The sequence below is a fragment of the Pteropus alecto genome, unplaced genomic scaffold (genome assembly GCF_000325575.1).
Source record: "Pteropus alecto unplaced genomic scaffold, ASM32557v1 scaffold5, whole genome shotgun sequence".
NCBI classification, from domain to species: domain Eukaryota; kingdom Metazoa; phylum Chordata; class Mammalia; order Chiroptera; family Pteropodidae; genus Pteropus; species Pteropus alecto.
The window spans coordinates 112,602-122,887 of NW_006441953.1; the positions used below are offsets into that span (position 1 = coordinate 112,602).

Sequence of the window (10,286 nt, forward strand, 5' to 3'; positions counted from 1 at the left end):
TCTAATTACTTAAGACTTTACATTTTATTTCTAATTTTATTTTCTCAAGGCTTCTCTACTTTTCTGAGTGGACTATCAATTTTAACATCGTTCTAACAAAACAAAAGAAAACTTCACTTTGTAAGCATTACTAAATATGAAAAATTCAAATGAGTTAATATACAACACAGCCCATCTTTCTATAATGCAAATAGATTAAAGATGTTGAATATATAAACAGTTTTTTCTGTCTACATTTATCATATAGCCAGCTTCCAGTAGCATTTTTCTTCTATTTTAAAAAGACATCACTACATTGTTGTCCTTACTGAGTGCTTGCTATTAAAAACTATAGAGAACATTCTTGAAACCAAATAGTTCCAAAAGAGGCAATTCATATGTAGAATGTGAACTAAATATAAAAAAGATTAATCGCTAAAAAAACGAAGGCATCGAAAATTTTGAGTATCAGTTTATTAAGATCTGGCAGAAATCAAATATGTATAATTTTATGATGCTCAAAAACTGACTTCTTATATTTTTCAATTTCCATGGTTATTTAAGTAGCTGGTTTATTTCAGCAATCATATATCAAATATCTTGGCTAAAGACAAAACTCACATATAAAAACATTCAGCAGTATTTGATGAGCATTTACTCTGTGCTAGGTATGATGCTAATACCTTAATATAAAGATACATAAAATATTCTACCATCCTCAATGAACTCCTAGTTTGTTTATCAAATGCAAACAGATAAATACAATAATATTAAAACATAAAAAGAGTGCTTTGAGAATACAGAATATGTAACAAATGATTCTGTTTGGGGTGCTGGGGAAGTTTTCACCAAAATGGTAATACTTGAGCTTAGTCTAGAAGAGCTTTGTAGGTGAAGAGATAGTGGTATAGAATGAAGAACAGTCTGTGAAAAGGATTAAAGTCAAAGTGTTCCTGGTATGCTTGGGAATAGTGAGAAATTCTGTGGGACTGGAGCACAAAATATATATGTTTGTGGGGCAGATAAGTGGGAGTGGAGATGTAGAAAAGGGAAGAAGAGAGGTAGACTGCATCTCTTTGAGTACAAACTAGGGAGTCTGGCCTTCAATCTATATGGAAAAGGGAGAACAGTGTGATTTTTAGGCAGGTGAATGATGTGCTCAGGTGTTTTATTTAGAAAGAAGCAAAATGGTGTATTGCCTGGGTGTTGGCTAGATTAGAGCCAGTGATATCTGATTGGAAAATCCCTTGCAACAACCTGAGAAAGAATGAGTAAAGCTGTGATTAATGTAGGAACAGTAAGGTTAGAAAAGGAGGCAGATTCAAGAGCCATTTAGGAAGTAGAGTCAATATAGTATTTTATACTGATAGGATGTGGAGAATGAGAAGGAAATAAGAATCTAGATGACTATTAAGTTTTTAGGTTAGGATAATAGATGTATGATGATGTCAACCACTTAAGCCAAGGTTATAGAACCTAGTTTGGGGGTGGGAAGAAGGTAGAGCTATTAATTTTGGGGGGCCATGTTAAACTTGAAATCCTTTGGGCTACCAGGTAGAGTTGTCCAACGGGCAGATTGCCCTACCCATCTGCAGCCCAGAGAACTGTTAACACCAAGAAAGGAGAGTGGCTGAAATTTGGGGAGAGAATAGGATTACTCAGAGGTGGCATATAGAATGAGGAGGAAACTAGCAAAGGATTAACTTTATTGTTATTTATTTATTTACTTAGTTGTTTTTATTTTTTTAATTGTTATTTTTCAATTAGAGTTGACATTCAATATTATTTTATATTATTTTCAGTTATACAGCATAATGGTTAGACATTTATGTAATATATATTTCCCCTAGTACCTGCCTGGCACTCACTACACATAGTTATTATACTGTTACTGATTATATTCCCTATGCTATACTTCACACCTCTATGACTATTTTGTAACCACCAATTTGTATTTTTAACCCCTTCGCCTTTTCCACCCAGTTCCTCAATTGCTCTCGCATCTGGCAATCACCAGTCTGCTCTTTTTATCCATGAGTTTGTTTCTGTTCTGTTTGTTATTTTGTTCTTTAGATTCCACATATAAGTGAAATCATATGGTATTTGTCTTTCTCAGTCTGACTTATTTCACTTAGCATAATACCCTCTAAGTCCATCCATGTTGTTGCAAATGGTAATATTTTATTATTTTTTTTTTATGGCTGAGTAATATAACAAAGGATTAAATTTGAAGTTCTTTTGATAATGGGGCAGCCTAGTTCTCATCATATCTTTAAAGTTTCCTTGTAGGTAGCTGTAAACTATTTACTATCTCTGTCATTCAATTTTGTTGAAGTTTTTGAGCAACCTTTTTTTAAAATGTATCTTTGAAGATAATGAGACGTGGCCACAAGGTGGACTGTAATAGGTATTCAAATTTTCTTTTTAACTTTTTGCTGTGGAATACTCATCGACCTTTTGCCCAAATCAAAGACATATGAATAGAAAGAAAATGATGTATTCTAAGTACAAATTTATGGTATCTACTGAGCACGCAATACTCACACTGCCCAAAAGGTGCCTGCCATCTTGTCATGTGCTATAAAGCTTTTCAGCATTTACTAGCATGGAAGCTACTGCCCTATGACAGTCCGAATGGCAGCTAGGCAAGTTCACAATGAGTACGAAGGCTCTGAGGTTTTTCTTACCTTTTTTTTTTTTTTTTTTGCTTGCATTTTGATTTCCCTGCATCCTAATTTCCCACCCCCAAATTTGTATTTGGAAAAATTCAAACCTACAGAAAAGTTGTAAGAGTAGTGCAATTTCACGAAACCTGATTCATCTAGATTCACCAGTTGTTAACATAATACCATATTTGCATGATCTCATTCTGTTTCATTTCACTTTATTTTCTTTTCTTGGAACCATTTGAGAGTGAGTTGTAGACATCTGACATTTACTCCTAAATACTTTTAGCTCTTACTACTTGAGTACCATTGCCTGTAGACTCTTACAATGGACAAAAATACTGCTACCTCTAATTCTGATCAAACATTGTAGGGTTCTCTCTCTGCTTCTCCCATTTCATAATTATATCTTCCTTCTGCCAACAATGAGCTGGTTTTCAAGAACTTCAATCTATCATTCATTTGCTCGATCCTAAAACACACCTAAATTAGTTTTGGAATTGCTACACCAATATCATTATAAAAAATAAAGTTTAAAACTTCATCACTGTTATTTTTGCCCATAGAGTATATTCCAATAAAGCTATACAGTCAGAGTTCTGTATTCAAAAACTACTTGGATTAATTCTTTTTCATTCTCTCCTGTTTAGTTATGTTGTAAATTTGATATACATTTATGTTCATTTGTTTCTGTTTGAATTCAGTTTTAGTAATCTTTCATCTCTGTTGATTTTAGTTTTTGAATATGTGAAACAGTAACATGGTTCAAAAGTCAAAACTCTATTTTAGAAGTATTCTCAAAGAAGTCTCATTCTCTTCCACATATTGTCACCTACCTCCTCTACATAAGCTTGGTCATTTGGTGGTTTCTATGATTTTGCTATTACAAATAAAACTGAAACTAATAATCTTACATATTTTTTTTCTTATTGTTGGAGATGTAGCTTCAGGGCTAGGGTTGCTGGATCAAAATGCAGATTTGTTAGCTTTTGCTAAATTATCTTCCATAGGAATCATACAATCTTATGGTTCCACCAACAGTGTATGAGAATACCTATTTCCCCATAACTTCAATAATAAAGCGCATTATCAAACTTTTGAATTTTCATATCAATCTGATAGTTGGCATAGATAATTGGCATAGTTAGAGAAAAAGACATTTGATTATACATGAAGTTTAGCATCTTTCCTTCTATTCGGAAGCCTTTTATATCTTCCCCAACCCTCATCCCTCCTTTCCTCCACCCCTACCCGCAACTGTGTGTGTGGGTTTGTATATGTATGCACCTGCAGCCTATTTTCAAATCCTATAGATAAATTGTATCTCAGGAATCTTTATTTTCAAGATAAAACTGAAGCCCCTAAAACATACATAGTGGCAAAGACCCGAACCTAATTGTCCTTATTTCTAATTTGTTTTTCCATTAGACTATGAACTTGTACTCAATTCTTATTTTTCTAGGCCAGGAAAAAAAGGCCTTTTCTGATTAAAAAACATATTTGAAAAGTACTTAGCAAAGTATATGCTATATAGCAAGCATTCAGTAAATATTTTCTAACTATATGGCAGCATTAATAAAATTTGAAATCAAGTGGAAACAATCACTTTTTAAACATTTATTACAACAAGACCCTATGGTCAATTTGTAAGTACTTTCACCAGAGTTATTACTTTAGAAAAGATGTATGGTACCACTTAGACATCATCTAATTGTTGCTTTAGACATTCAATGAATGGGCAGTTTTATGAATAATCAACCACAAGAGAATTTTTAAAATGACTTTATATGTTCAGAATATATTCAAAAGTAAATATATCCACTATTATACTCATTGCTTAAGAATATGTTAATGTATGTATTTTTTTAAAAAAAGAAAATTACCTTTATCAAGCTTTATTTGTTCATTTCCACTGTGTGCCTCAGTCAAGCAACCAATGCAAAACTTTATAAAACTTTCGGTTGTTTTCTCGGTCCCAGGAGTGAAGCCAATCTTGCCCAAGACTTGTTTAATGTATCGCTATGAATATGTCTGAGGTAGTATGTGATTTTTTAGGCAGTGGTAGAAGCTGAGAAGTTAATCCTGGGAGGACTTGGGAAAGCAGAGAGAAAAGAGGACATCACGATGTACCTGCTGGCTCTGAAGAATGCCCTGATTCCGGAAGGCATCCCACTCCTCTTGAAGTATGCAGAAGCAGGAGAAGGGCCCATCAGCCACCTCGCCATCACCAGTCTTCAGAGATACGATGTCTCTTTCATAACAGATGAGGTAATTTCCCCAAGAATATTTGCAAAATTCCCAAAGGAAAAAAAGCATGCCTAAACATGAGTCAAATGTAAACACCTTGGAAGTTATTCTCTCCTGCCACCTCCCCCTGCACACACACCAAACTATCAATCTCTCTTTCCTGTTTAAAAATAACTTTTGGATTGGATTTAAAGCTATTCTGAAGCAGACTCATCTTTTGAATAGAAGATATCCTATATCCTCAAGCATAAATATTAAGGCATCTTCTCTTATTTTAAGAAACAAAGTATCTTCAGAAATACCTTATTTTCCCCATAAGTTTTAAGATGCTTTTACCACTGAAATATTCTGGCTTAAGTATTAATGTGTTGGTTCCAAAAGCTACATTTTCAGGAAGCTATCTATATTAAACTTATATTATGGTAGAGAATGTTTGCAAAACTCAAGAAAAACTGCCTGCTGAGAATGTTTTCGGTTTGCAGCTAAACACCTTCCACCAATTTTGTGTCAAAGCTGGTAGGCTGCAAAACATGATGGTTAGGGACATACAGATAAACCTACATATACATCCTGGCTTTGTTCATTCCTAGCTGTTTGTGCTTCAGTGAGTCACTTAACTCCTATACATCTGAAAACAAGGCCAACATTTAGGGGAGTAGAAAAAGGCAGAGGGAGGTAGAAATGAAAGAAATATTTATAAATGCTTAGTACAGAACACCACACACAACCTATTATTAGGCAATCTTAGTAACCAATGGAATTATTTGTTGCCACAAACTGCAGTTATTTCAACAAATTTTCTTTGGCATTAATGTTTTATTTTTTAAAAATCCCCTAATGTAACCTCTGGATTTTCAGTGATAATGATGTGCCAATATAGATTCATTGGATGCAACAAATGACCACTGTGATACAGGGTGTTGATAGAGGGGGAGGTTGTGTGTGTGTTTGTCAGGATGAGGAGCAGGGGTATATAGGAACTCTCTGTATCTTCAGCTCAATTTTGCTACGAATCTAAAATTGCTCTAAAAAGAAAGTCTATTAATTTAAAAAAGGAGAAGGGAAGATTCTGAAGTACTTCATTGTAAGAGTACAGTGGTTCATATAGCCATCTCTCTTCAGAACCCCATTGCCACATGGCAGTAGTGGCTTTAAAAATCTATATTAGTGAGGTAACGCCATGATATGCTATGATAACTAACAAGTGAACCTCAAAATTTCAGCTTATCAAAAATTTATTTCTCATTCATGCTATGTCTTATATAGGTAAAGAAAAATGTGACCCTAAGTTCACTACAGTAGTGGAAGAAAGAGACAGAGAAGGCATAGCATCTCTTAACTATCTCAGCTCAGAAATTACCTGAAGTGATTCTGTTCATAAGCCGTTAGCGAGAACTTTGGCCCCAACCTAATTGCAAAGGAACCTGGGAAATGTAGGAATGCATGTGTATTTTAAGAGCACCACTATGCCTGCCACGATATCAGTTTAAAAAGTCTAGATATGCACTAAGTTTGAACGTCTTATGAACAGGTGAAGAAGACTTTAAACAGGATATACCATCAGAATCGTAAAGTTCATGAAAAAACTGTGCGCACGACTGCAGCTGCTATCATTTTAAATAACAACCCATCCTACATGGAAGTTAAAAACATCCTGCTCTCTATTGGGGAGCTTCCAAAAGAAATGAATAAGTATATGCTTGCCATTATTCAAGACATCATACGTTTTGAAATGCCTGCAAGGTATGATATAGTGCACCTTTCTCTCAGCTTATTTAAGCTTATTTGTGTATTTGTGTGGTACACATGTGGATAATAATAATGGCGTCATCATTATGCTGGGTTTTGTTGCATAGTCAGAGTTTGTCAAGTTTTTCATAAGAGAATTATTTAGTGGAATAGATGAAACAAGATCACTTTGGCACTGTGATTTGGAATTCTGGATATGGTTTTTACTCCAGGTCTCCTGTTTAGTCTGGTAAATATATATTACCAAATATTAGTCATGTTTTAAAATCCAACTACATTTTTAATACGACTATTTTTATAAATAGCACAACAAAATGATGTTAAGTTCTCACCTAATGGTCTGTTATCTTAACTTTCCAAATGTCAGTAATCTTTGAAGCCACATTTATCACAGCTCAAATGAACTTACCATTTAAGTTTAAAACCTTAGTCATGGCCCATGTTTAAGGACTAGTCAAGGTATGAAGAATGCAGACTTCATTGCTCTAAGTTACTCTCACTGGATTCATCTTCCTGGCAGTTCGCAAGTCTCTTCTGAATTCACTGATGTCCATCTTTGAAGTGGCTCTCCCAGAGCTCTCTTTACCTCCTCCCTGAAACAGAGGTCCAGAAAAGGAATTTTCATTTCCCCTGAGTTACAGGCAGAGCACTAACCCAGGAAAAATTAAATCTGAGCATTACCAATTGAAAAGGAAAACAGACATGGAGGAGGGTGGAAAATAAAGAGAAATGGGAAAAATAAAAAGACAGTAAAAGATTGAAAGAAAGAGCAACAAGGAATAAGAAAGATGAAGGAAAAAAGAAACTGGGAGAGCTAGTAGAAAAGAGAAAAGAGCAGGACAAAAGATAAAAATGGATGGAGCATGAGTGAGTGAGAAAAGAAGCAGAGTCCATCTGTAGCCATCTATTGCTAGTCAAGAATCTGACTTCTGTTTCTTTGTTTGCTCTTATAAGACTCTGTGAAGGAGATCTTGGGTGAATTTGCTGCCCTTGTCTTTGAACCTAGTGATTCAGGGGCAGTAAAGGGAAGGCAGTGGGGTAGAGAGCAGCCTAGGAAAGGCGTGGAAACCATCACAAACGCTGCAGGTCAGATTCTCAGAACGAAAACTGTTAGAATTGGAAGGGACAGTAAGGGCCATCCCACGCTCCATTGTGGGGGGTCTAGTCTCCTGGCAGGTGGTGTCCAGACTTTGCTTATATCTCTCCAGTGGCAGGAGGCTCACCTCTGAGGGAACTTGGGTCACTGTTTGGGCTCACCATTACTTCTTTGTATAACTGAAATCTTCCCATAGGTTCTGGTTTTATCCCTGGAGCAAAACAGAATAAGGCTAATCATTGATCCACATGCAGGCCCTTTGAATATTTGAGGACAGCTGTCATAGCCCTCCTCTTTTCTTCTCCAGGCTAAAATCTTATAACATAGTGATACTAGGTGGGGAAAAACTGTAAGATAACCATTCCCTCCTCTCGATAATTTTCTACTTCAGACCTAAGTCTGGATTTCTTTGGTTGATTTAAAAAATGTTTTTGCTGCACTAGTATAATTTTATAATTACTGGTATGATTAGTGTTAAGTAGGAATGGAAAGATCTCAACACTGATTAGATAGGAAGACAAGCTAGAGGCATGGGTTAAAGTTCAAGATTTACTTTAGAGGACATGGTTTACATATGGGTGTAATTGAGATGTTTCTTTAATTGAAAACTGCATAAACATAGAAGAAATTTCTGGAAATCTACTGTCATGTATCATTAGCCAGCGATAACATTAGAGGTTGTAGGAAAATGTTTAAAGAAATATTGGCAACTTCCCCTGCTTGGTACAGCTTTTCTTAAAAGTATATCCTATTTAAGAGTAGAACCATGATGATTCGAAGAACATATGTTTTCTACTCCTGAGGTGTTTCCATCAGCCAACTTATGCCGTCTCACAGCTGGGCATCCTCACCTCGCTGTCATTTTGATACCAAACTAAATTTCAAATATCTGTGGAATGAAGGGGGATGCCCTAATCCTGATGTTGGCACTCCAGCTGACACCTCCCTAGTCTTGGGGTAGCATGAGGAAAATTGGGCTTCCTCTTTTCTTCCACTGAGGATTTGGGTGTTTTGTTTTGTTTTGTTTTGTTTTCTCCAAATCTAACTTGGGAAACAACAGTCACAATGAATGTGCAGCTTTTTCCTTTTACATGTTTCAGCAAAATGGTCCGTCGAGTTCTGAAGGAAATGGTTGCTCATAATTATGACCGTTTCGCCAAGACTGGATCCTCTTCTGCCTATACTGGCTACATAGAACGTATGTAACTCAAAAACGGGTTCCCCTCCGGGCCCCTCCCCGGTGTGGTATTGCGGAAACATTATTAAATTACAGGGTTGTTTTGTGTGTGTGTGTGTGTGTCATTAGGTAGTCCCCATTCGGCATCTACTTACAGCCTTGACATTCTTTACTCTGGTTCTGGCATTCTAAGGAGAAGCAACCTGAACATCTTTCAGTACATTGGGAACGCTCATGTTCATGGTAGCCAGGTAATTCATTTTCTATTAATTTTTCTGAATAAAGTATATAAGAAATTAGTCCAAGGTAAAATAAAATATATAGTGATGGTAACACTATAGAATGTGTAAGTTAACAGTGGCTTCTGTCATACGTCACCCATGATTCCATCACCTGCAAGAGGCTATATGGTTTAGTCACAGAGACAGTTCCAAATATGAACTTGAAACCTAATTAATTTGATTCATTGGACTTGCCAAACATCCATCAGTCTTTTCAAAGATATACATATTCAAAAAATTGAAATCTTGTCAGTATTTCTCACATATTTTAAAAAATATTTTATTTTTATTCTCAGAGCTCCAGATATTTAATTCTGGAATCTATTTCCCTTCTCTTGGTGTTTCTATGAAGAGATTGAGTCCCCATAATAAAAACTTTCATAATAGAATATGGCTCTCTAAAGAGTCAATCTATGTTTTTCCAGTACTGCTAGGAGAGAAAAGAATAAAGTGCAGGCATTTGACAGCTGGCTGACTTTCATTCCTTTCATTTTATCTAAAATTTGTGACACTCTTTAAAGGCTTCCTAATTTGAAATATGCTTTCTTTTTAGGTTTTATGTATATCAAATTATAACCTTCTAAATAAACTCATTTAAGCTTTAAAAATTATCCAGTGCTACATAAACTTTAGTTTCTATCAATATTATATTTACTACACCCTTTGATAGGACTCTAGTCAGAATATCATGCCCTTCTCTCCTGAGGAATCACCATCTGTTTTCTGATATGCACTCTGAAATGCCACACGCCCAGTGGTTAAGAGGCTGGGTATAGAGGACAAAGCATATGTAGGATTCCTATGTATAGTAGAAAGTAGGCTGAGAGTCACCTCATGGTGTTGATCGTCTTTTCAGGGAAAGGTGTGAGTCATGGCTTAGAGAGTTCTACACCTTCTCATAGCAGCAGCCTTAGTGTGACTTTCCCTGAACCTCTCCATCTCCTTTTAGAGGTTCTACCCAATAACTGATGCATTATGTATGACAACCTGGAGAGACTCAGAGTCTCTAGGATGATACCATGAAATGGAAAGTTCATGGCCTTTGTATTTAGACAGAGAGATTTGAATCCTGCCTCTGCCATTTGAGCTTT

General features: G+C 35.8%; 1 protein-coding gene across 1 annotated transcript in view; it reads left to right on the top strand.

Moving 5' to 3' along the window:
• MTTP (microsomal triglyceride transfer protein) overlaps positions 1–10,286 on the top strand; it is a 44,425-nt gene that overhangs the window by 23,102 nt on the left and 11,037 nt on the right. Inside the window, exons 11-14 of the mRNA XM_006918864.2 lie at positions 4,701–4,913; positions 6,424–6,635; positions 8,838–8,935; positions 9,044–9,165. Of these exons, the coding sequence (XP_006918926.1) occupies positions 4,701–4,913; positions 6,424–6,635; positions 8,838–8,935; positions 9,044–9,165 (645 nt within the window). The remainder of the gene's footprint in view (positions 1–4,700; positions 4,914–6,423; positions 6,636–8,837; positions 8,936–9,043; positions 9,166–10,286) is intronic.